Here is a 27400-nt window from a genome sequence, read left to right on the forward strand (position 1 = left end):
CTTGAAACAGAAGAATAGCTGAAATCCATTAAAATAAAAAATGCCCACAAAAAAGCACAGTGTTCCCTGCCTAAACCTCCACTCTGAAACAAGAGCGTGATAAAGAGCAAATACAACCAGAGGGCAGAAACATCCTCCTCCTTATGGACATACCCTAGGACAGGAGCATTCAAACAGGAACAAAAGCATGAGTCCTCTCAAACTTGAGCTTTACCAAATGTTGCTTGTTATATACAGAGTATGCACTGGGTCATATATTCAGCAATCAAACAAAAACCAGAGATGGTGTCATATCCATAGCAATGGTAGATAAAGGTTTTTTTCAGCATGATAGCAATAAATTAAATGCAAGCTCTTGCTAGCCAAAATGTGATCTGGCCCTAACTTGTCTGTAAAAGGGCCAGTAAGGAAGATATAAAATAAGGCTGAAACAAAACCAGGCCATGTAAAAGGAGAAATATGTTGCAGTCTGTAAAGTTGGTAACAGCAGCTAAATATTTACTTTTACCTTAAGTGGAAGCGAAGAAGTTGGTAAAGTATTTTAATGGTGTAAAGTAAGAGTCCTCTCCATGGGTTCCCTCTGAGCTGATGGAGCTAGGAGTTGGCTCATTGTACAAAACACAAGCATCAGCATCCGAAACAAACCTCCTCCTAATATCAGGTACAGACTAGATAGCAAGGGTTTGAAACAAATTATACCAGACATTTTTCATAACCCATTAATGGCAATACATTATTGCCAGAAGATACCGTGGCATTAGAAAATAAAATGCACAGATACCAAAACCATGGGATCACGCTGCATGTGTTGTCAAAGGGATGATCCAAGTATTTGTGGTTGTCATTAAAGTTGTCTAGTATTTCCTAATACAGGACTTACTTTTCAGTTGCTTATAACTCTGCCTGGCTTTAGTTTGGTAAAAATTTAGACAGAATTTTTATGTTATGTATCTGTTATGTGACTGTTTTAATTAACTGTGAAAGTGCCAGCATTTTTTTTATATATATATATAATATTAGGCAGCAAATGGCCTTTGAACATTAGGTATATATCATTTGCCAGTGAATGAAGGCAGTATGTGGCACTATGTGCAAGAAGGAAAGGAACATATGCTCAAAGACTCATTTGTAATATATACCTAAGAAGCTGAGCCAACGTTGCACAAGCAACGTCAGTGTAAATTTTGGCAATTACAGCTCCAGCATTTCTTGTCCATGTCTCTGGGACAGGAGTGCTGGAACATTAAGAGTTAAATAAACACATCTGTGTGGGCCCATGTGAATTTAGCTCTGAATCAGTGTTCTGTGCCTTGTTCACTAAACAAGTGAATCCTGGAGGCCTCTATCAGCTCAAGTGCAACACTGTGCCTGGGATAACCAAGAGGCATTCCCTGTTCTTGGAGTGCCAGAGAAGGCAGTGCTGAATCCCATGGGTCTTTCCTCATGTGCTGCATTTGCTTCACCCTCCCATGCACATGTGGCAATAGAAGTATTTGGTTTGCCTTCCCCCTCCTTACTCCCACTCCCAAAATTGGAGAATTGACTCTAATGTTATTTTAGCCTATTTTCTGAAGAATATGTCCCTTGCTGAACAATTTATCCTTTTGACACAGGATGACAATTATCTGGTAGACATGTTACCTCTTTAATCTTTCCCATGAAGTATAAGTGAAAACAAGTGTGGTTTTATTGTCAACAAATGACATGTTGGAGCCCAATTTCAATGACTTTACTCATGCACATTAGCATCTAGCTCTGGAAGTAGCCCTACTGGATTCATTGGGTCTGCTTATTGAGCAAGAAGTCTCTCACCATGAGTAAATGTAGAGAAGTGGTACTCTAGCTCTGACTGGACAGAAGATCTGGCAAGAAAAAAAAAAAAAAAAAAAAAGTCTTCATTATTTCAGTCTAATTTTGACTTCTAGCAAGTTCTGTTAAAGCTAGTAGGAGTGGAGGGAATAAATACTGAGGTAGCATATTAAGATTTGGCTTCTCTTGGTAAGGGGAAAAAAGATATTCCGATGCTAATAGCTCAGCACACTGCAAATATAGCAACGCAGAAGTGATGTGAGCAGTTATGGTTGACCAAACAAATATAATTGTGCTCGGTCAACCTGATGCAATGGTGACACATGACATGTTCCTTTCCAGCAAGACACGATGTGTGGTTTCTTCATGCCACGTTGCATGAGCGAGTAATCAACCTAGAAATGCTTTTGGTAGAAGAAATCAAGTGATTCTGTTGTAAATACTAAGGAAAATATACTGTAGCTGTATTTCGGCTTGATGTTTGTGCATGCATTTTTGTCAGGTGAAACAGGTTTTGGTTTATAAACCTCAAATCACTATCTGATCCAATATGCATTGTCATTTAATCTTAATCTTAGAGCTTGTAACCTGATTTCTTTTTTCTTCCAAACATAGATGAAACCAGAAGACTATATTTTGTTTTCAGTAGCAGTCTTCAGTGACTTTATTCATATTTTTGGAACATGTATGCATGAAAGCATATAGATATCTACAAACACAAAAACTCTAACCTATGTTCATAGTGATGATGAAAATTCAGTAGTTGCTCCTATAAACATCTAGTTACGTATCTGCATCTACTTGCATGTATAAATATGCATGTGACTTTTTAAAAATTAAGCCATCATAATTATGGTTACTCTGCCACTGACAAAATGGTCATTCATCTTAATGTTTCTAGAGCATGCTTGACAGTATGTCCATTTGTATAATACAGTTAGCAAGTTTATGATTGCAAAACTACTTTGGTCCCCAGATAGTTGGGAAAGCTGATAAATTGTAGATAGTGCAGGCAGCACTTTGAAAGCATGAGCACCTAAGTTTTTGTGTGCTGAACTCAACTGTTGGAAGCATATCTGTCCTTTGGGGACCAGTTCTTTGAAGAACCATCATTTGCTTGGCTTTGGGGTTTGGTTTTTTTTTTCATGGAAAAGGTGCAGAGAAGTAGCATTTCCGTGCCATAGTCCATAACCAAGCTGAAAAAAAGGCAGCTAGAATACTCTCGTGTTTTCTTTGTTAAAAGGCTTGAAATAACCAATGTTTTTGAAAGAATCTTTCCTTACTGCAAGACTTTTGTCTGCAACAAATCAACAAGCTCCAACTCGCATTTTGCTGAATTTTATGAGCAAAGTAATTTGGCTCAAACATCACACAAAGATATTTTCAAAATGCTAAGAGAAGCTCATAATACAATTTTCAAGATTTGAATCATACTATACCTTCAAGACACTAATATTCTTATACTGAAAAGGTTTCTATTATATATATGGTACTGAGTTCAGTGTTAAAGCTCCTCATAATCAAAATGTTCATAATAGTGTTATTGCAACTGAGTTGCGTACAGTCAGATATCTTAGTTGATTCTCTGTATTGCTGCTGTGTATCAGGATAACAGATTGAAGATTTATTTTTCCTTCAGTAATTTTCCAGTCTGTTTATGAATATGCTGAAGCATTTTACATGCAACATAGTGTAATTCCTTACTGTTGAACTAATTATTATACAAATCCAATGTGAAGTTCACTATCTGTAAAGTTTTTGAATTGGTGCTATTTCTCAACTTGTTTGATGTCAGATATTTTCCCCAGATTTTAATGAGTGTGGCCTTAGCAGGAAGTTGCTTTTACAACATAATTAGAAATTAAAAAGAACAACAAAAATTATACTAATGCCCACTAACTCAGTGGGGGGTGGGGCAGACATACATTTCATGAGGTTTTCTAGCAAGTGTTTCTATTCAATGGTGGATTCTCATAACAGAGCCCACTGGGAAAAGCTTGGTGTCTTAGTTTCCACCATTCACGTAAGTCCTTCATATCCTACTGTGAGTCTGAGGGAAAATCCTGCCCACTGCCAATTTTTTTCCCTTGCTGTTCTAAAATGGTGTTAAAGTTAAGGATGTGCTCAGTGGATTGCTCATTGATTTCAGGCCCAGTGTGTAGCTTCTATGTATCAAGTGATGAATTTTTCTCTGGAATATTGGGGGAAAAATTAGGTTTAAAGGTTTTAAATCTATTCCAAAAGCACACATCAGCCAAACTTTATGCTTCTCAACCATCCTCATTTTATGAATACCTGCTGAGATGGAATCTTATTTTTATTTCTTCAGTGGTTTTTTTTCCTGCAACCTTGATTAAAAATGTGAAATGGCAATGAATTCTTCTCTTAGAATGTATCTGCACAATATTTGGTAGTAATCATGTCATCTGTCTGATTACATAGGCTGATTACAAAAGCAGGTGTTCAGACTGATTACATAAACCAGCTTCCCTTTTGCAAATAACTGTCATTAAGGGGTGAATTGTGCTCTCATGCTAGTTTAATTCCAAAGTCACTCCATTAAAATTAATGGAATGTCTTTGGATTTCAACCAAAATAAGGTGTTTAGTGAACAGTTCAGATGCCAAACTGACAGCCATATGTATCTGGCATCTTACTGTACAATTTATTTTTTTTTTTTCCCCAGGTGTTCTCCTGAAGCCAGAGAGAATGTTTTGGGGTGATTATGCAGAGGTCATTATCTGAAACACAGATTAAAGAAAGGACCTATGTAAAATGGAAATTTGGTTGGTTTTTTTTTTGTTTTAAAGACTGGGAATGTCAAGTCTGGTATAAACAAAAGTATTTCATTTTGTTGATGTCATTAATGGCACTGAAAAATTGCTTGGAAATAGGCCTCAGGCAAAAAATAGAGCGTACTTCAGGAGCACCATTTATTTGCCACGGCTACCTCTGCAATTCCTAATGTGGGTAATGCTCTTCCTTGACAGCTGCAGACCTTTCTTCAGTTGAAATATGATTCCATTAATGTAGAGATGCATTGAGGTTACTTGGATACAAATGGTGTCCCAATATCTCCTGATAAAACCTGAAGTATTCCTACATCCCCCCATAGGGGATTCATTTGCTATGATGTTGAGTAGGATGGTGTTAGTATGACTCTCACCGGCCCCTCTTGATCTTTGGATTGCTGTGCTTCATGAGATGAACTACATTTTACAGTAAAAGCAGAACACATGCAGGAAATATTCCTAATCTAGGAAATAAAGTTGCACCATTTTGAAGTTTTACTCTACATCACAGTGTTTTTATATAATAAGTATAGGCAGCATAATATTACAGAGATAATTAGTAGAGATCTGGGGGAAATCCAGCAAGCCAGCAAAATTATGCCAGTTTAAAAGTGGTGTTAGAAATCTACAGTACTATCACATGCAGTTTCAGCAATGTTGCACTCATAAGAGACTGTTGTAATGGCCTCTTCTAGCCTTAAAAGGTATGAATCTGTGAGGTTTTTTATAGTTAGGGAAAATACAGCAATTGCTCTGTATTTTTATGGTAAATACGTACTTCTAAAAATTGTTTGGTGTCAGTAATTTAATGCATAACTGACTCAGCTGTTTACATATGGGTTGCAGTCTGCCTTTTAGATCAATTCCTCCAACAAATGGAAGCCTCATAATAGATATATTTGAGCACTATCTGGTGCTCAGGGTTAATATTATCGCACACAGCAAAACCTGTTATGACTTTCTTACAGGGCTTCATTGTCTTTTTTATATCACAGTAGCAGAGATGAAGGGTTCTATCCTTCAGGTTTTTCAGTTACTTGACTTTCTCAAGTATGCCCTGCATTTGAACAGGAACACTGCTTAATGCTATCATACTGCAATCCAAGTTCATTGCACTAAACCCGACACTGTCATAATTTGAGCACAGCTGAGTTGATTCTGTTGTCTAATCTGTAAACTCACAACCTGCTGGACAAGTGATAGCTTATCAAAACTTGATTAAGAGGTAGAAACTGGGGAGGCAGGATAGGAATCTCAAATGCTACACCTTTTGAACTCTCACTTGGAAACTCTGGTGGCAAGTAGCTGATAGAAGTAGGTTGCTATCACAAAGGCTTGAACAGGTCCAGTAAAGGGCAGTGGTGCACATCTGTGTCAGCTGTGTATCAGCAGTGATACCTGCCCCTCAAATACACTTACCTCTGAAGTTTCATGGGTACATTCCACCTTCATAAAACAGACTAAACAAGGATATTGCATGCACAGAGCTCAGTAAAAAGTTGACTGTCTTGTATGATGCTGAGTTGGAAAGTTACTGACGGAGGATCTGTAAAGGGGGGTGAAATTCAGAGGAGAAAAACACTTTAATAAATCCTAACTCCTGACTCTAATGAATGTTGATTGACTGTGTAACTTTTAGGTAGGTTTGAGTTGGAATAAATGTCAAATATAATTCAGTTCACACAGCAGTGTGAAAAGAACTGTTACTTCCCTCGGAGAAAACCTGACAGCCCAACTTTCTTAAAGGGCTTTTCTGTCTTGCTCATTCGTTCTCTCTTTTTAATGAAGCCTTTCACAATTGTCACTTCCCTAACAAAAGGTAACAGAGGTCATTCTATTAAACAGAATATTCTTCCATCAGCAGCATCACAGCTGTAATCTGAGATCAGAAACTATTATTTCTCTTTCATCTGATGGAAGGGATGAGTTGTTACTCATAAGAATAGTGTGATGTTCTGAAGTGATGTCTCCAGACTGCAGGTGCTTGGTATTAATGGCACATGTTGAGAACAGGTATTTAACTGCCATAAATATAAAAAATAAATAAATAAATATATATGTAATGAAGACGTGTGGTATTAAGCTCTTGAATGAAAGAGAAAATGCAGTGCGTTAATACCCAACTCTGCAACAGACTTCACATTTACAGAATTCTTTTGGGAGCAGATTTGGGGGATGGTGGGAGACGAGAGAAAGGATCAAACTTGCCTAGTGCCTATGATTAGGATCAGATTTTCAAGAGCTGAGAGTACCGAGTTCTGACATAATTGGAAAATGTACTCATGGGGTCAAAACAGGAGTTGCTGTATGCTCAGCATTTTTGAAAACCACGTCTTTATTTAAATGCTTCAATAGAAGGTAAGGTTTTTTGAACGCTGGTCTTTTTTTTTCTCCATGAATTTACAACATGGAGAGCAATGGTAATGTTTTTCCCTTGTACGTCAATCTAGTTTCTTTTTTATATTACAAGTGATGGTCAGGATCTGACTTCCCTTCTCTGTGCTCACATTTCTGATCTGCTGTGGCTGGTACAGAGTCATTGAAGTATTCAGAAGTCCTTCAGATCCATCTGTTGTATTTTAGCCTTCTGGGGCAGGATCACACTGCTTTTAACTGTTGGGGATTTCTGAGAAGGCAACCAGTACGTGTGCCAGTCAAAGTTAGGAGGAGCAGGAGTGTTAGATTTGCTTCTACCAGGGGAAGGACCAAGCCAAGCCAGGGTGGGTTAAGTTAAAAAAGGAAGACTTTCCTTCGAAGGGCAATCAAGAAAGGTGCAAGAGCAAGGAGAGAAAGGAAGAGCAGGAGCAGAAGGTTGTAGGAGCTGGAGATTGTTTTTGACAAGTGATTCAGGAAGCAACTGTCATATCAATAATTCAGCCACAGTGAGCCAAGGCACCTACAGTGCCACTCCTTGCTGAATGTTGGGAGATGTGTTAATTCAGCATGGTAATGAAAATAAATAAATGTGTCTGAATAACAGGGAGCTGGGTTGAACTACTAAGAGCCAGGGTTGAACTACTAAGAGCTACTATTGAAACATAAAAAAGGTTTGTCCCTGCAAAATGTAGGAAGTTCTGTTCTGGATGTAATTATATAAACAAGACTGGCAGAGAGTAAAGAGATGATGAAGGAGGAAAAAAGCACCTGTATTGTTCTCAGGTAAGACTGAGATTCATTTTGTATCTGTATTTTTTACAAAAAAACAAGGCACATAGTGATCCAGTTTGGTGAAAATTGAATTACTTATGTATACAGTAAGAATTGTGAAGAAAAATCTTTTCTGTTATGGGCAATGTGTTTTTATACTTTTCTTGAGGTGATTAAGAAAATCATTTTGGTAGTCCTGTCTGAAGATAAATTTTGACGCTTGCCAATCATTCCTTAATTACAGTTGTTTATGACTTGGGAGAAGCTGGCTGTGTGGTGTGAGTAATGATGATATCCCCCGTGATTACTCAGAAGCCAGCAGTACTTGTAAGGTTCCCTCCAAGTTTTGTCTACACGAATTGTACAAAAGCCACTCTGGGATATAATATTTCTCAAGCAGCCAAATACTGTTCCTCAAAGGCTCTTAAAATTACTCTAGTAAATATATTTTGTATGTAGATAAAACCAAAATAACTTAAATCTTAGAGTGATTTGCACTGCTGTAATTCTCTGCCGTATTTTGCTGCCATGGTATATATTCCCACTTGTATTGCAACACACTAGTACTGCTTTGAAGTAAGAATCATACTTGATTTTCCTTCATTTAACCATTTGTCTTTTACAAGATGACCATTTCAAGGTGGAAGGCTATGGTACACACTCAATGCTTTCCAAATTGCTAATCCGAATGGAATGGGTTGAATTCAGAATAGATATTGGGCAGTGAGGGAGACAAAAATTCTGATAATTCAGCAGTATTTCCAAACTGTGTATTAATTTATTTGCAGCGGGACTCCATGGGTATTAACGTCCTGCTTTATCATATTACTCCCTAGCCCACTGGGAAAGCTTGTCTTTGCAGAAGAGAAAGGTTTCTTGGCATTTGGTCTGAGGAACGCTAAGAACCTCCAGCAACCTCTGTTTCTTCTCTTCCGTCTGCAAAGGGCACTCTTGATCTTGTATTCTCCAGAGTACAGAAGTGTGTGTATTTATTTTAATAAAACTTCAGATTGAGACTGTGCACAAGTGCCTCTTGAAAAATATTTTTAAGGATGTCTCTGTGATCAGACTATATCATTCCATTAATTCAACTAAACTGATACAAAACTCGGCATCCAGAAACACCAATAACTCATAATGCTGATGGAGTGACCTTCTTTCCTGAGGCAAAGAATGGCTTATACTGACTTGTAGCCAGCGTGATTTAACATGATGTGACTTTTGATTCCTTTTTACTGTGTAATTCAAGTATGGTCCATTCAGAATTTCTAATATAATGGTGAATGCTGTGATTCTGCTTTTTTTTCAGAGTGGTGAGACTGCTAGTGGTAATTACTGGATCTAAAAAGAGATATATTAGCTAACTTTCAGATCAGAAATAGCAGGGGGGAAATGGAGTGCTAATACAAGTGTTAACTTTTCACACTGAATTGAGCACCTCTTGATAATATGAATGTCACCGAGTACTGGTGTGCTACAGAGGGTAAACCAGCTCCAAGGCCTAAATTCTTACACCTCTGAAAACCAAGACAGTCATCACAAATTGTTTTACTTCAGTAGATGGTCACAGAAAACCCAATTCTGCAGCCTCCTCTTACATAAGAAAGGATTACTTACTTCGCTAGAACACCGTATATGTTAAAGTGAAGAAGGACTCTATAGACCCCTACCTCCAACTCTATTTTTTTGAAAGGTCAAAATAGATCTGGACTTCATAGAGATTTAGCCACAATTTTTACACTGGCAAATGTGTTTGAACCTGATTTTGTAGCAAGGGTTTTTGTTTCTCAGGGTAAAGATTTGTATCTGTTAGATTGAGCTTCAACAGATTTAATGGTCTTCATGTTTGGCTCTGTTATTTCTAGAGGGAAATATGAAGTTCAGTGAGCGGAGGTTATACTTACTTTATGGAAAATCTGCTTTTGAGACTTCTTTTGACAGCACAGATGATGTTTATTTTTCTTCACCATACTGTTTGTTTCCTTGTTCATCAGTGGCTAGTATTTTGGTCTTCATTATGCCCATTGCAACAACAGTTTTACATTATATGGTCAAAATACCAGCGTGTAAAATGAGAAGAAACCTGTGTGCTTTTTTGGAGAAGTGTAAGTAGGGATATTCTGAAGTACTTACAGCAGAGGACAGTTTAATATTAAGTCGTATTTTAATTCCATCATCTTAGCCCTACAGCGCATATAAGTATTATCTCCATTATGTTGATGGGTATTATAAAGCAAAGACAGGTGAGCTAAACAGTCCCCCAAGTCTTAGAGTGAATTGCTAAGAAAATCTTAAATATGGCTTGGGATCCTGAATCTTTCATGCCTGCTTTTGCTGCCTGCCCATCACAGCCACATCCTTGTTGGGATCCAAGAGTCATCTTTAGGTGGATCTTGTTTAAACTATTAATGTAGCGGTTTGTCATAATGTACTGGTCTATGACCAGGGTGGGCATTTTTGCTGTTCCTTTTCTAGAGTGTAACCTTCAGCAGAGGGTTTACAGACACCCATCTCAAAATACAGCAGAGCTGGCATAGCTGTAGGGTCTTGTGTTGATGGGGAAGGCTTTGTGAGCATGTAATTTTATAACAAATCTTCTGTTGAGAAAAGGCTGTATGTTTTTTGCAGGCGTGATATATGTTTGTGGAGTGCAGTGTGCTTTGGGAACAGTTACTGTACCTTGTCAGCTTGCATTATGTTACAGCATTCACAGCAAATTGTTTTGTTACCATCACTGTATTGCAAAAAGTACTCTTCAGTGAATGAAGCTTCTGAAGGTGGGGGTTTTTTTCTCTTTATATTTAACAAAGTCAGTATGGATTAATAAAGGTCATAGCTGATTATTTTGCCTAAAAATACAACAGATAGATTTGGGAATAGATACAAAAAAAATATAATGCATTCCTAAGTTCTGAAGGCAAATGTAGACAGAATACTGACATGAAACCAAAGCATTTTTCATTATATGAGAATTTAGAGTATGTCAGCTGTTGCTATTGTGCTAGATAATGGGAACTACAGACCATCAAGTGCTTTCCTGGGAGGCTCAGATCTGATAAAGATATAGGGCAGCACTTTAACTACAACTTTTGATGGAGGTGCTTATATGAATGTTTAAATTACCTGTAACCTACACTGCTTATTCTCCTTCTACTTCAGTGATAGTTTGTCAGGTTGCAGTTTCACTTAGACATGAATAACTGAGAGAAGTCAAAAGATGTACCTGGGGGCTGAAGGAACAAGATACAGAAAATCCCAGGACAAGCAGGGTAAATCTTGGACACTAATGACAATACAAACTTGAAATGCATATTGTAACATGATCTATATCCCATTAATGTTTCCAAAGCCTTGCAGGCATGTAAAGACTTTGTCCCTATTCATTTTACTGGTGAAAAAACAGAGATAACCTCTGGTTAATAGGTTATGATGTGAACATGTAGGTAGGCTGCAAAATTTAGCTGTTTCGTTTCTTTCCAAGAAATGTCTCAATATGAGGCAGACTTTTTTTAGTGGGATTGTTTTATTGTAGAACTGATTTTAGCTGGAAACCAAATCTGCACTATGTTGAGCCATATGGCCCCAGTTCACTGAAAACTGTTTCTCTGTAGCAGATGTAGGTTCCATACTCCATAAGAAACTGTGGCCTAAATCTGAATTCACAGATTCTCTCAAAAACTGAAGACTAAACATACTAACTGTAAATTTGAATGTGAATAAGAAAGATGTCAACAATTGTTTTGTATTAGAAAAATATTGACATCATGCTGCAGCTGCCCTACCTGGTTGGATTTCCATAAAAACTTGTACTGGTGACCTGTGCCCTGTTCAGCAAGGGAACCAGAGATTCCCTGATGTCAGAGATAGAGAGAGGGAGAGAGAGACACGGGAACCGGATAAATAGGTGTTCCCTGAGGCTTGACAGGTTGGGTATGTTGTTGTTGAGAGTTTGCAGGGATTTACCATTCCCCAGAATTGATATAGGCCACTCCAAAAAAATAGCTTCAACTTCTTCTTTCATCCTGCTTCAACTAACTCTTGGCAATCTGACATTTCTTAGTCAGAGTTTGTTTTCCAGGGGAACAGTTCAGCTTCTCAATGGCTTGCAGTGATTACTCTCTGTTAGCGTGGTGCCACAACAGGTTGTTTGGGCACCAACCTGCATTGTTCTTTTTTATTCTCTTCCTCCTTGGCTGCAATGATTATAACAGGATGAATCACATCTAACCTTTCATTAATACCCACTGCCATGATTGTTTGCAAAATCACATTCATAGCTCCATAATACGGAAAACTCTTCCTAGTGATAAACCTTGGAAAAGATGCTCAGAATAGGAGGCTAAGCACACTCAGGCTTCTCTGTAGGCATAGATTTAAAATCTCTGAAAATTGTGGAAAGCATGAAAGAAGATGATATAATTGGGAATTTCTGATGCCGAGCAGTTTGGAGATCACACCACTAGTGTATCAGCAGTAGTACAATGAATGACATTAATGGAGCTGCTTTCTGTATCTGATGGTGGAAATGAGGGCAGTGTGTTGCTCATATGAATTAATTTGCCAAAAATATTTGATGTCTCTTCAAAAATTGCCAGGTTCTTATTTAGGGGTTTAAAAAATAGAATTGAGTACAAAAAACACTCAGCAGCTCTCAGCACTTGGAGTAACCAGTCTGGTTTGTGCAGCTGTATTTATTTACTTTTATCATGGTTGCACCTACAGGCAAAGGTATGATTGAACTCGGCACTGTCCAGATGTGAAGCAGAGAGACAGTCTTGCCCTGGGCAACTTGTAATCAGGCACACAGAGAAATGGATGTGCTGAAGCTGTTTGAAAACTTAGCTAGGACTGTAGGCATGCTGACTGCATTTTGGATGGTGGGATCCTCTTGCTGCTTTGTTTACGAATCCTAACTTCAGTATTATTTCTGTGTCCACAGTCACCACCTTGTTTTATACAGCTAAAACTCACAGAAATTTTGGTTATTACCTTCTGAAACATTCTGATTTAGGATCCTTTGGTTCTGTATAATCATGCAACATTGTTTAGTTATCAAAGACAAATTATTTCACAGACCACAGAAGTCTGTTTGTCAGCGATTTGCGAACACTAGCCATCCACCTGGGCAATCTTTCTTCTTGAATGAGGCTTATTTTTTCTCTTGGTTTTGGGTTTGGGGGGGGGGCGGGGGGTGTGTGTTTTGTTTTGGTTCTTTTTTTTGTTTGTTTGTTTTTTCTGTAAATATAGCATCTTTGATGTCTTTTAAGTCCCATAGGCCCTTTTGTTTCAGTAACAATAAAGGAGTTATAGCCTATTCCTCTACAAACTTTTTCTTGTCTCCTTATTAATTCTGTCAAAGAAATGCCTGGGAGCAAGCTGATGAAGTGAGGTAGATTTGACTGTGAGACACTGTCAGGCAAGAGAGTAAATAACCCTCTCTTCCCCCTCTTCCCTGCCCCCCTTTGCCCCCCCACCCCATCACTGAACTGTTTAACTTGCAATAAATTATCAAGAACTGTTAGTAAATTAGTATGCCACCTGGGATGGGATGTTGATTATTGTGTGATTTCTGTTTACTTTTCTGGAATGGGCTGCAGTCTCAGATGAGTGGTTCGTTCAGGAAACTCACTTGTAGAAATGACAAAGGACCATTTTTTTCTGGATATAGATTATACTGAGAGTTTTTAATTAACTTTTAATTATGTGATAGAGGCTCTTCATATCTCCTAGTGTTTCTTTTTGTATGTCTCATCCTTTATGGCTAACTCACGCCACCCAGCCTCCACCAGTTGTGTTGGTGCATACAAGGTTTTTTTGAGCATTTCCTCAAACACAATTGATATAAAAGACCATAAATCTTCTTATGCTTTTTATCAGTCACTAGCTATGGTCCAGGGCTACAATGGATTAAAACATAAGAGGTGAAGGACAAGGTGTCCTGGAAAGTTATAATGGCAATGATTACATAAACATAAGAAAGTACACTATGTTGTTTGCAGGGCTAATACCAACAGGAAAAAAAACCCACACAGAACAAAAAGCAAATTTTGAAACAAATCTGGGGACCAGAAAAGGTCATTTGAATGTATTCTAGAACAGAGATGAGCAATTAAACATTCCTAATTATAACTGATGCTAGAAAATCAAGAGTGGAATCTCATCCTTCTAATTTAGAAATCTGAGATTCTGACTCATCAAAATGTTAGGGGCTTGGACTACGGGGGACAATCAACCCCCTTTACCTAGGCATCTAGCTTTCTCCAGCAAGATAGACAGAAACCTCTGAAAAACCCAGAGGACAGTCTAGTCTTTGTAGCTACAGTGTTTGCCCTTCACTATAGGTTGTACAACTTGTGCATCACTTGTTTAGTATATCCCAATTCTTTTATTATTATTATGGTCTTTTTATTATTGTTATTATTATCATTATTATTTTCTTCCTTTTTGTTCTATCAAACTGTTCTTATCTCAACCCACAAGTTTTACTTCCCCCCCCCCCCCCCCCCCCCGATTCTCTCCCTCACCCCACTGGGTTGTGGGGAAGTGAATGAGCGGCTGCGTGGTGCTTAGTTGCTGGCTGGAGTTAAACCACAACGACAGGGAGCAGCATTTGTGGGGGACAATGTAGTGGTCGTTGTTGAGAAAATAACAATTGTTAGGTGCTTCCAATTGCACACAATTTTTTTTCTTAGGATGGTACTTTCAGAGCCACATTCACTGTTTAGGCTGGAGAAATGAGCTGGTAGGAAATGTGAAGTTCAACAAAATCAAATAAAAAAAAATCCTCCACATTTGATGGAATAACTCCAGCAACTGTATAAATAGGGCTGGCTGGCTAGAAAGCAGCTTTGAAGGAAAGATCTGGGGTTCCTTGTTGAACTCCCAAGAGTGGAGCAGTGTGCCTTTGCAGCAAAAAAACCCAGCCACACGCTCTGGAAAGAGTGTAGCCAGCAGGTCCAGGGAAGTGATCCTTCCCTTCTGTTTCGGAATCTTGAGACTGTATCTAGAATAGGTCCTTCAGTTTTGGGCTCCTCCAGATGAGAAAGGCACTGACATACCATAGGGAGCCCAGTTGAGGAACAGCTAGATCTAGAGCTAGGGCACAAGAGAAATGAGGAGAGGCTGAGGGAGCTGGGTTTGTTCAGCCTCAACAAGGCTCAGGGGAGGTCTTATTGCTGTCTAAAACAGGGTGTGCATGAAGCTGGAGTCAGACTCTTTTCAGCTGGACTGGAGGTAGAGCCAACAACATCAGCTGTAACATGGGAAACTCCCAACAGCTTACAATAAAACAAATTTTTATGATGAGGGTGGTTGAACACTGAAGCAGATCATCCAGACTGTGGGAGCTCCATCCTTAGACATATTCAGGACTGGAGGAGACATGGTGCTGAACTATGTCCTCTATTTGGCCTTGCTTGGAGGAGGAGGTTGGATTAGATGACCTCTAGAAGTCTTTTCCTACCTATATGTGTGTATTATTCCCTTCTCTTCAGCATTCTAGGAGTTACACTGGACAAATAACTCCCAGCAGCTGCATAGCCTGTCCCTTAGCACAACAGATGATCTGAGGAGCATAAGAAAAGGAGAGGGAAAAACAGTGAGATGAGCTGAAGTTGTTATCTAGGAATAAGAACATGTTCATTTGAAAGGAAAGAAAGAAAGGGGAAGACTGTAAAAACAGGCAACTTCCAAGTAAAAAAGCTATATTCTAATGCAACACCTGGGCAGTATCCATCTGGGTCTATCACACACTGGAACTGCATCTTCCAGAATAATACCTAATTACCAACTGAGATTAATTATTTTTATCCTGTCTAACCCAGGTTATTTAAGACTGCCTGTTCAAATCCAAAGATGTTGACCAGTACATTTAATCAAAAACATATATATCTGCACAGCTGAGATTAGAAATTGGCTCTGGAGCAGTAGGGTGTCCTTCCCTCATGGAAGTTAACTCTAGGATAGTGAGACCACTGGAAGCATCAGTATAGTATGGTCTTAATGTACAGTAAAGGGCTGAAATTTATTATTCAGTCATTGGAAGTAGATGGTACTTTAAACTGACAGGTTGAAGTTGCATTGCAGTAGGGTTTTGTTTGGTTTTGGTTTTTGGTTTTTTTTTTCATAAGAACAACTGGTATTAATATGAGCATTTTTTTTATGATTGATACTTATTTCATTGACAGCATGATGGGGGAGGGTGGTGTGTAAGAAGGAAGAGTTGCTTTTTAATTTAATCTTAAAATTAATTTTGTTAATATGGGGCTGCTCCCAATAGTCCCATATTTACTTCCAACATGCTTGAGACAATCCAGTGACTTGTGTTGTATCTGTTATGTTCTGCTAATGAAATCAAAATATCAACAGTATGGCCATCCTGAGGAGAATGGCAGAGAGTTTTTTTCCCTCCTTTCTTTGTTGAAATGCAATTGTTCCTGCCGATATGTCTTCTTCAATATTTTGTTCCCATTCCTGAATTTCTCTGGTTTTGTAGTTCCTCCATTTCCCTTTTAACAGCACCTGTAAGCACACATGTATTTTTATTCCCATCTTGTTGGTGTTGATGTGAAATGTAGAGAAACGGTGATATATGTAAAGTCTCATAAGACATTGGTGTTACAGCCTCAAGACTGCAAAATCCTGTAAGTGCCAACATGGTGGTAAGACCAATGTTTCATTTCGATTCTGCCTTGGATGGGGTCAGTCCCAGGGTCTGCAAAATGGTCAGTTTGCAAAGTTCCTGCTGACTGAGAACAGAATTGGCACCCAGAGTTCTGAGAACAGAATTCTGAGAACAGAATTGGTATCCCAAGACTGATCTTGGTCTGATGGTTTTAGACCTCTGTGTAGCTGTCTGTCTTAGAAGGAAAAATAACGACATCACCTGGATTTTCTTTTTCAGTATCAACCATAATTCATAGCTGAATCTCTAACAATATTCTTGCCAAGAGAGAAAGCTCCTGAAATCTTACTAGCTGCCTTCTGTGTCTGTAAACACACTGCCAGGATCCAAGCTCTCCAACTTCTCATTTTCAGTAAAGTATTATGTTAAAAAAAAAAATAATAAAAAATCCCCTGGATTAATTACAAACTTTTCATGAGGATTAAATGTGAGTAAAAGTGAGAGAAAGGGGATTAGTAGAAATGTTTGTGCATTTGTTTAATTTCCTTTCCTATTCACTTTTCAACTTTTCATTAAAATGTACTGAAAAAGAGCCAAAATAACATGCTTGGGAACAAACATAGAAACAATAACCCTTGCCCCTGAATTTTAGCAATCTAGCAAATGAGCAAAAGAACACTGTTTCTGTCTTGGTTTTGATGACATGCAGCCTTTTCTCTTTCATACATATAAGAATATGTACAGAATTGCCTAAGGTTTAGTAATCACAGTATTCAACAGGGAAGATACCAAGACTTGTTCCTGCAGCGACACATACAAGTACTCTAACAGCTGATCCACAGAGTCAGTGTCTCTGTCCCAATAAATATTTTCTATCTATGAGCGTAAGATGGAAGAGCCCCAGAATGAATACCCTGTCCCCCTAATTCGTTCATGGGCCTTAGGAATCATGCTGGTAAATCTTCTGATGTAAGTTTTCAGCAATACATTTCAGTTATGGCAAAATGATGCTTTTCAATAGAAAAAATGTTTTACACATTATCTTTCAAAAGCTCCAGTCAGCACCCATCCCAAGTACACCTGGAGAAAAACTAGTGCAATGAGTGCCAGGCGTGTGCATTTACTAAAACCCTACCTCAATATAAAATGGGTACTTTACAACTGCAGAAATCTCAGCCGTGATGGAGGAAGGTTTATTATCTAGAGTGCTGCTAGAATAAGGCACAGCAGTACTGTATGCTTCTGAATATAAACCCTCTATTCTTCGGTGAAGTCCTTTTTCTATTAATGAGATTCACCCTAATGGGACCAAAAATTACTTTAAAAGACATTTCCTTTCTGCTTTTCAAGGGCTTTTTTCCAGTCCATTTGGGCTGGATATCAAAGATAAGGGGAAATATTTCAATAGCAAGAGCTTTTATAATTAAGCTTTGTAGCCTACATAATGGAGATATGGCCAAATTCAAGTGAAAAGTAATTACTGTTTTTCCAGCATTTGCTTCTGCTGCTCTGCCTCCCTTTCTACTCCCCCTTCCATTTTCCCCTTCAAAACCACATAATCACTTGTGCCTTACATATGAAAGACTTGCTCAACACCGCTCTTTCCCCCAGGTTCGTATTTTCCTCTGTCGTCTAGGAGAGAAAAGCTGTTCAATCTTTAACTATACCCAGACCTCCCTTAAGGAGAGAGCCTACATTCTCAAAAGGAAGCAGGTGCTTCCTGAAGGGTAAGGACGTTTAACAACTCACTTCATAGTGCCAGCTACCCCTTCAGGTATGGGAAAGGACACATTCAAAATACAGTGTGAGACACATCTGAGAGACTTTGTAAATGATGGTAAGACGGGCGTGATGTTTATTGTTTTCCATTCTTCAAGAACCTCTCCTGGTCACTGGAGCCTTTCAGAGCTCTCAGTGATTTCAGCCAGCTGCTTCAGCAACTTTGGATGCAGCCCATCCATTTGCATAAACCTGTGGGTATTTGCAGATGTACACGTGCGTGCGCACACAGGCACACATCTCCAGGTTTGGAAAATGCTACTTATTCTTTATGATTTGTAGCAGAGTCGTTAAGTACATTGATGTCTATAAGAAGTGTTCCATACAACTGGGAGAGAGAGGAATATAGGTACTTGAAGTTGATGCCTCAACTGGTGTTACGGATATCTTGGCAACATTATGCGAAGGCCTTTGGCTGCGAGAACACCAGGAACCCGTTGAGTACTTGAGATTGGAGGGGGCAATTTTTGCAAAGTGAGATTCCCCAGAATAATGTTTTGAGAGGTCCTGTTTCCAGTTTTCCTAGAAAATTATTATGCAGCCTTACAATAGAACTGAGTTTCATAATAAAAGACCAAAAGGCACACCTGTACTATTTTTAAGGCAGACAAGTGTTTACCTATTACACAAGACCATGAGGTCCTGATCAATCCCATATGACTCATATTTTTAACCACCACAACTGCCTTTCTTTCCTTCATATTTTCTTCCCATCCACTAATTACCATCCATGTAATTTGTCTTTCAGTTTAGTCCATTTTTTGCCGCTGACAAATTAATGGCTAGCAACTAGGAACTGTTTGACCTGTTTCTTCACTAAATTAGATCAACACACATATGCAGTCATTTGCTGTGCATCCATTATCCTGTTTGGGAAGCATTGTTTATTTTTCTCTGTGATGTCTTCAGGCAGAAAATATTTACAGGTTTATTGGAGGTTGCAAAATAACTTCTTGAATTAGATTAGTCTGTGAATGCCCAAGCTAAATAGATCAGTGTGTGCCTGTTCTGTCTGGGAAATACTGATGTTTGTGGAGATGTTGGTGAGAAAGAGTCAAACTTGCCCATTTGTGTTGTGCAATCCAACTCCCTTTTTTTTGTCCAAGACACGCAAAATGTCCTTATTTTATGGGCATTATAAAACCTGATTAGGGAACATTCCCCTGCTGTGACAAGAATTGGCACTATGCCTCCCCCAGCGTTGTTCCCCACTCAGACTGCTGATTTAGAGCATACTGGGAAGGACTATCTGATTTAGTTCCAGGTATACTGGAGTGCATAGTTTTAAATGAAACCATTTAAATATGCAAAGATATCAATATGATGATCATCCCACAAAAAAATCTCAACATTCAGTTTTGCTCTTTTTAGATGTAGGAACTACACAAAGGATATATTAAATGATCACTTTTGCTGAAGAATTAGCCATAGCCAAGCTAACATTGGACCATGCAGGAAGACCAAAGGACTCTTCTGTTTTCACTTTAAACAGAGGCAAAAAAGTAGTATCTGTAACAAATAGTATTAGGTTCCTTTATGTCAATCTTATGTACCTAATCAAGCCTCTTTTCCTCTCAGTGTATGTTCAGCCTGTGCCAAGAGATCCACTGGATATATTAAAGAAATTCCTTATTAATTAACTACTTGCTCATAACAGTGCCAATGTATTTTGCAGAAAATAAAAAATGTATGTGTACCTTAGCTCTGCAAGATAGGTGCAAATAACACTAGAAAAAATAGCTATTAAAGAAAGGGCTGTCTATGAAGATGTTCAGTACAGTTTCTCCTCTCCCTCTGCTGTGACCTTCAGCATATTCACACCTCAGTATATTGCAGGAATACCAAATTTGCTTAATATGTGCCAGTTTTTTTAGAATTCTAGGGCTAGCGGCTCGAGTTATTGCTCTGAAATGTTTTTGAACAGAGCATTCCTCATGAAAATTTGGCCTGCCATGCTAGTAAACTGACAACAATTTTTTGGTTCCAGCAGGTTACAGATGGATGAGATTTCTTCCCATGGAGGAAGAGGTAATGATCACCTTGCTTATCCTACCCAACACTTCTCTAAATAAGAAGACTGAAGAATTGAGCTGTAATTGGTATCCCCTGGAGAGATGGTGTAGTCAGCATCTTGGAGGTGTTCAGTTATAGAGATCTGGCAGATTTAGATGTATACAGGTTGCCAACGAAGTGCAACAGGGCAGGATTTTCAGGCTGGTCATCAATATCAGTCAGGACTTTTGTAGGTGTTTCTCTGTGGGCATTCATTGTTTATGATATGTAACCACCCTTAAACTTGCTTCCACTGTAGTGAATCCCTAGAGAAAAACCAACTATTTCAAAACTTTCCTATTATGATCAGATTATATCATTTCAAGCTTGCCTAGTTGCAGTGTGAGCCAGTTGTTTTCTGTCCAGTTACTCTGATCACATTTTTCTTTTAAGGTGCTAACTCTGGTATTCATTCCTTCTTCACCATGTCTCATGTGTTACCAACTGCTTCAGTTGGTAACCAGCCCATTTTAAGATCCTAACCTCATAATATTCACTCCACATCCTAAAGTGCCTACTATGTTGCTGGTACTAGATAAATAATATTACAGCTTCAGTTGTGATATTGCAAAAGATGAATGAGCTGACCGTAACACAGGGGAGACGAAACTGTACTACGTGCTTTCCATTCGCCCCACCAGGACTGCTTCAGATGGCCTTTGATTGTGTCCTCAGATTATGTGATCAGTGTAGTGGATATTTCTCGGGAGCCATCCTTAACATTCCCACCTTCCCTTCCCTTCCCTTATGGCGGTTCTCATAGAGACTAGTTGCTGTTTTGAAATGCATCTGTGTGACAGCTTGAAAGGGGCTCTTCAAGAGAAAGTATGTACAAATTCTAGAGGAAGCTGTGAATGCTTACCATGAAAATTAATATACTGTTCTGGGATTTATGTACACTCATGTAAGTATGTATTCCATCAATGTGCATTTACGCAATTGGGTTGCGCACAGAAGCTGATTTTCTAGCTCTTAATTTTCAGTGATTCATTAGTGATTAGATTCACTAATAACTGACATCTGCGAGGAGTGATTTTGGGTGCAACTTCCAGGAAAAATCTACAAGATTAAACTGCTATCTGGAAGGCATTTTATTTCACTCTGCTTGGAATTAACCTGGGTTGATTCTTTAGATATTGTTTTTACCAATATGAGAGTAAAGGGACTGTATTTCACTCTGCAGCTTTGCAATTTTTGAGTTATCAGGTCTTTCATACCATCCAAGATAAAAATCATAACCCTTGGCAGTCCACTTTGTGTGTTTTATGAATGCCATCTGAGAAGCAACATCTCATTTACAATTGGGACCAGGAGCTAGAGTAATTTCTGTATCAGCCAAGCATACCTAATAACACATAAATAATGTAAACTGTACGAACAAGAAAAATAGATGAGTTAGTTACTTAATCGAAAAACGTTGAGGGTGTGAATGCAGTGCTGCGAAGCTCTATGAATACTGCCCCGAGGTTGGCACTACTGCCACAAAGAATGTTGCTCTTCGGAACACAGGTAGGCATGCAGGTTTATGTGATGGTATCACTAGGAGTTTGGTGCTGCCCCATGCCCAGCAGCCTTGTCTCCAGTTTAGCTCAGAACCTTCATCTCGGTGTTGACATTACATGTTCTTAATGGCAATTATTTGACCTTAGTAGGGATGGCTCATAAGTTTGCATTGTTAAGGTTTTTGCTGGAGTGAACTCTTTAGGATTGAATCCCCATAGCCAAATCCAGGTAGAATTCACTCCAGTGGGAGTTCAGTCTCCTGGAGGCGACTGAAGAAGTGTAGGTGCTTCCTGGGCATGCTTGGCCTCTCAGTGCATGGCTGCTGTGTGCTGAAATGAAGAGTTTCTGTATTTTGATTTCTTACTCAGCCCAAAGGAGGTTTCTTCCTTCAAGGTCAGTTTAGAGTGCTGGGGAATATGAAGTGTCTTGATTTCTGACCATATGCAAGATTATGGAATTAAAAAATGGTATGTTTCATCTCTCTCACCACTACCGGCAGAAATCTCCTGTGGCAAGTCAGATGCTGTGAGTCTAGAAATTTCTTCACAATGGACATTTTGACTTTTTATTTTTTCTTTTTTTAATACTAGAGAAACAGAAAGGAAAATAAAAGCTAGAATTAAAATTAAGATCAGTTGCTGGAGCTGAAAGAGACAGCACAATTGTAATAGGTTAGAAGATTGCCTTGTTTTAGAGAAAGTGCTGATTAAGATCAAATTTATCTTGAGTTTACATTTTGATTGGACCTAAACTGAGGGGAGAGGGGTTGTATTTCAGACCCACTGCAAATGATGCATGTTAATATCCTGTGTTTATTGCCACTTGAAATTACAGCATAGCTTTGAATTGCTGCCAAATCTACAGTTAAGACTCCCTAGTAATCACTATGATTATTCCAAGTCTTCGTGGTAATAGCGGAAGTAGAAGTATGATACGCAAGCTACTGTAGCCTAAGCTGTCAGAGTCTTTTTATCCTTTGGGGCTCAGATTGTGGTTCCGCCCAGTAGAGGGAATGTTTAGACATGCACATTGGCCAATCAGTCCTGAAAGAGAGATTAAATAAATGGATTTAATTATGTTATTTTCAGATTTGTTTGGCTTTTATATTACCGCCTGCCTCACTAACTTTTCCTGAAATGAGGAAAAGCATAGCTTTTCTTTATTTTTGGAATGCTTTAATTCACATGTTAGCATGGTGTAGTATTTTTCATTTTTATTAGAAATCTTTTTCACTTTCCTCCTGTTGATCTATAACATATCCTATTTTTACTCATTTTCTTTACAATCCATGGGATAGTTTATCGCCTTGAAATATTCTTTTACCTCTGCTTAAGTGTTGGAAGTTGTAGATTTACACCTGATCTGAATGTATACACATGTTTTATTGTGGTTTACTTAGTTGATGGGAGATTAGGAAGAGAGGTCAGGGATAAACAGAAAAATATAAAGTTACAATTTACTAAAAAAGTATTAGAAGAGTCTCACAGGAGGAAGAAATGCTCTGTAAAATGATGTTTAAAAGAAGCTTAAGTGAAATTTAGATGTGATTAAAATCTGTTCTGGTTTTTGGATACACAAGTATTCAAGCAAGTAGTTGTTTATTTTGAGTTAAAACCCTCAGCAATCACCGTTAGTCGGCTCTCCGGATAGTATGTCCCAGTTGCATCCCTTCATCAGTTGCTAGCAGGAAGGTTTTGCTATTTGTTCCAGTTACAAAGTAAACAAAACTTGTTATGGAAAGCATTTAATGTGGGTACAATATTTACTCTGGAATATTTTCCTCAATAAGTAGTGCTAGCCAGCAGGCAAGTCTGAGCACCCAGTGTGTTAGCTGTGGGAAGCAAATCTGTATGCCTGGCACATAATGATCAGTTTAAACTATTGAAATATAAATCAGAACACTGAGTGAAATTAAAAAATATTTCATTAAATGAATTATGATGTATGTGTGAATAAAAATATAGTTAGGGTCTTTGCCATATATGCTTAGATGTCTACAATCTTTAGGCTGTTTTTTTTCTGATTGAACTCCAAAAGCTACATAATATTTTTGAAGGACAACATTAGCAAATATCACAGTGTGTTTGCATTTCATTATAGCTAGCATTTTTCTTATGACTTCAGTTTCTAGAATGATGGTCTCTGCAAGCTGCTCTTGGGTCCTCATTATGAAACTTAGATGTGCCTACACTCAAGGCTCATTAACAGTGAAAAACACTCCCAAATTTATAAACCTCATTCCTTTATTATTTTGAAGCCAATATTTTGGGATTTTTGGAAGCATAAGATTTATTGGGCCAGAAAAAGCAAGCAAGACAATAGTGCTTGTAGTCCCGAGATTGCCATTCTGTACAAGGGCAGTTTAAACCTTTTCTGGAGTATATGCTATACTGATTTGTTGTCTTAGTTGTATACATTTTTTAAAATATTAACAGGAGAGAATGAAGGTAATGATAATTACAGAAAGTGTTATTTGGACTAGAAGACTGTATCCAAAGATATTAAGCTTTCTATATGGAATTACTACCTTACTGCTTCTAGTGATACAGCATGGAAGGACTTGTACACACTGCAAGCTAAGCATAGGTGTCAGGACCAGCCTTGTGCATGTGTTAAAATGGGAGGGCGTGCTCGGACACAAGCTTCATCAGGAACTGTGGCGCTCACATTGCGGCTTTGCTTGTGGAGTTTACTTTAGCACAGTTCTGGGTCCTTCTTTCTGTGATCTGGTCGGGAACCAACAGGAATGAGCACTATATAGCTTGCTCAGCATGCAGATAGTTTGAATTCATTTATTCCCAAGAAAAACTAGCTATTTTGAGACTGAGTTGCAGATGGTAGTGTGGCAAGGAAAGTACAAATCTCCATGCTGGGCATAAACACTTCTTCACGCCACCTTGCGATGCAAGCAAAGGGACAGGGCAGCACGTGACAGTCACATTCAATTTTAGGTTGGTGCCGTGCCCTCTGCAGAAAACCTGCCAAATGAGTGTGTTACAGGAACCTTTGAATGCTATATCTAGGCCACCAGCAGCATATTTGGAGTATATATGGTAATAAATTAAACAGATATTGCCTGAAGAGTTTACCAAGAGACATAGGAATGAGAGATGGCATTTGAGAAGGTGTCATTTATAGAGGTTTTCAAATAAAAATGACATAGTTTCCTACTCTTGGGTGAAGTATGCAATTTAAAAAATAAAAGATCATAGCAAGGGTATGGGCTATTATCTTGCTCTTACTGACCTAGTCACACAGTTAATAGAAGTACCTTTGACTTAATATATGCTTTAGTGTGGGGTTTCAGTGGTGGACCATGGACCCTGAAGTATGTGCAACTCTCTCTCTCATTCAACAATGTACTTCAGTATGTGCCCTGTTTTAGGTGTATGAAAGCTATGCAGAAATTAGTGCTACTGTATATGTGCTTCAAGTACAAGTGCACATGCTTAAGTAACCTGTCAAATTAGAGCATCAACAAATGTTGTATTTATAGTTTTTCCCCCAAGACCAATTGCAGTAAAAGCTCAGTCCAGCTGTCACATCTGTGTAATTCATTAGAAATTTTGAATTTTTAACTTCAGCTTTAGTTTAAAAAAGTGACTACATAAAAATTGTACTGCTTTGTCCAATATATTTCTTCCTCTGTATTCACATTATTGTAATTCTGTTTGCATAACTTGTTGCCATTTGTCTCTGTAAGCGATTTACAGTCACTGTATCACAGTGATCAGTATTCTGTGGTGTCATCTACATCATCTGCTAAATATTCTAAATACATTTTGAATTCAGGGGTTTTATTCTTTTTAATTGTTTTTGAAGTGTAAGCCAAATACAGCCCAGCTGGGCTTTGAAAATCTGTTTTGTTTGTAGGCTATCAGTTGATAAAGGTACCTTTTTGAATGCAAACTGGACCCATTTGACCTGGAAAGACAATAAAAATGCATCCTCACATTGGCATTTTTAGAACCACCCTATAACACGCTGGCCAACTGCAAAAGGTGAAGAAGTTGAAAATTCTCAGAAGACTGAAACTCTCATTAAATTATGTGGGGAGAATTTCTTTGTTGCTGAAAGCCTGATATGAAGTTCACACAAGGAGACAGCTCAAGCTATTACTATGTTTGAGTCAAGGTATTATTTGGAGCCTAGAAGGAAATGCAAATAATTGATCATCATATTTTTCTGCATTAAAGTGAATTGCCTTTTTATCCTAAATGTTGCAGTAGGAGAAGAATGGTGAAGCAATGGAGAGATGTTATAAACTAGTTCTTTCTCCTGGGTCATTCTTCTGATATAACTATAGCAGTGATTTTTACATTTAGTATTTATAAAGGCATCCTCACTAAATAAAGTGATGTATTTATATGGACATGTTAAAATGAGTCATTACTAGTATTAATTCTTTTTTGGTTAGACTGGAGATTTTCTCGTGTGGCCTCATGAACCTTGCACAAGGACGAAAATCTAAGGCACTCGTTTTGAGAAGAGATGAGGAGCGTGATCAATTTGGTGTGATTTGCAAGAGAAGCTATAGAATTTAACATTCACAGATTTGGTCAGGGAAGATTAATAGGATCTTGCAGTCCTTATCTAGTAGATGCTTTTGAGTTTCTTATCCACAGAATTTTGATAGGTAAGGTATGTACAAAATGTGACATTTACACAAGAAAAATAAGGCTGTGTTGTCTGTTATAGAGAAAACAGTCTTCTGAATATATGTTGTTGTTTTTGTCTCTCAGATAATTCTTGTAAGTTCTTCCCATAATGACCGTGACCAAAGCCTTTTCATAAGCATGGATGAAGGAGCCACCTTCCAGAAACAACCCATTACTTTCTTTGTGGAAACTCTCCTTTTCCACCCAAAAGAAGAAGATAAAGTACTTGCATACACCAAGGAAGGCAAGGTAAAGCTTGAAGATACCGCATTTGTTTGAAATTTAGGAATTACTTTGTTAAGGAGATATAAAACAGTTCTGAAATGCTGATTAGTGTTGGGTTTTATGAAATACCAGTTGCCCAGAAGCAAATCATAATCTGGTTTTGAGGTTTATTTAAATGTTTATTGTCCTCGTGTCCAAATCTTTGTTTTTACTGTAATTTCAATCCTGGCATTTTCAGCTGATATGGATATTGGTAATATTTATCCTCCTGCATAATATAGTTAAATAGTACCTCTGAAATGTGTTCCTCCCTAGAAAGTGACCATAAGCAATTGCTCTGTAATTTATAGTGTAGTAGAAAGTTAATGAAGCTGAAACAGTGCCTCCAAAGGCCGTTCATGGGATGTAAAATAAAGTAATATAACATAAACTGCATAGTCGTACAGCAGAAGAGGATTTGGGGAATCAGTGTATCTATAGAAATGCAGAATAATTCTCTCTTTTATGATGTATTTATACCATTTTCAGATTCAGGAGTTGTATCACGTTTGTAAATTTTGACTATCTTTCAGTTTTCTTATGGTTGAATTATAAAGTCATTTTTCTGGATGGGTTAGGCTAAGCACTGATGAGTGTGCACACAGTGTGTAAGTGTGTGGTTCATCTCTTTTTCATAGTGCCGAAACTACAGCTGTAAAGTCACTGTGATTCTGGTCCTGGTAGTCATCTTGACTCACTTCCATCATTACTCCTCTTTTAAACTGAAATTAGTAAACCCTAGTCCATTTTAATCCTTGTCAGACTTCACAGAA

General features: G+C 38.2%; 1 protein-coding gene across 5 annotated transcripts in view; it reads left to right on the forward strand.

Moving 5' to 3' along the window:
• Positions 1-27400, forward strand: part of SORCS2 (sortilin related VPS10 domain containing receptor 2) — a 573033-nt gene that overhangs the window by 431636 nt on the left and 113997 nt on the right. For all 5 annotated transcript variants that reach the window (XM_049793559.1, XM_049793588.1, XM_049793578.1 and 2 more), the window contains exon 4: positions 26448-26612. In XM_049793559.1, coding sequence (XP_049649516.1) covers positions 26448-26612 — 165 coding nt within the window. The remainder of the gene's footprint in view (positions 1-26447; positions 26613-27400) is intronic.

Source organism: Accipiter gentilis, chromosome 3, assembly GCF_929443795.1.
Source record: "Accipiter gentilis chromosome 3, bAccGen1.1, whole genome shotgun sequence".
NCBI lineage: Eukaryota > Metazoa > Chordata > Aves > Accipitriformes > Accipitridae > Astur > Astur gentilis.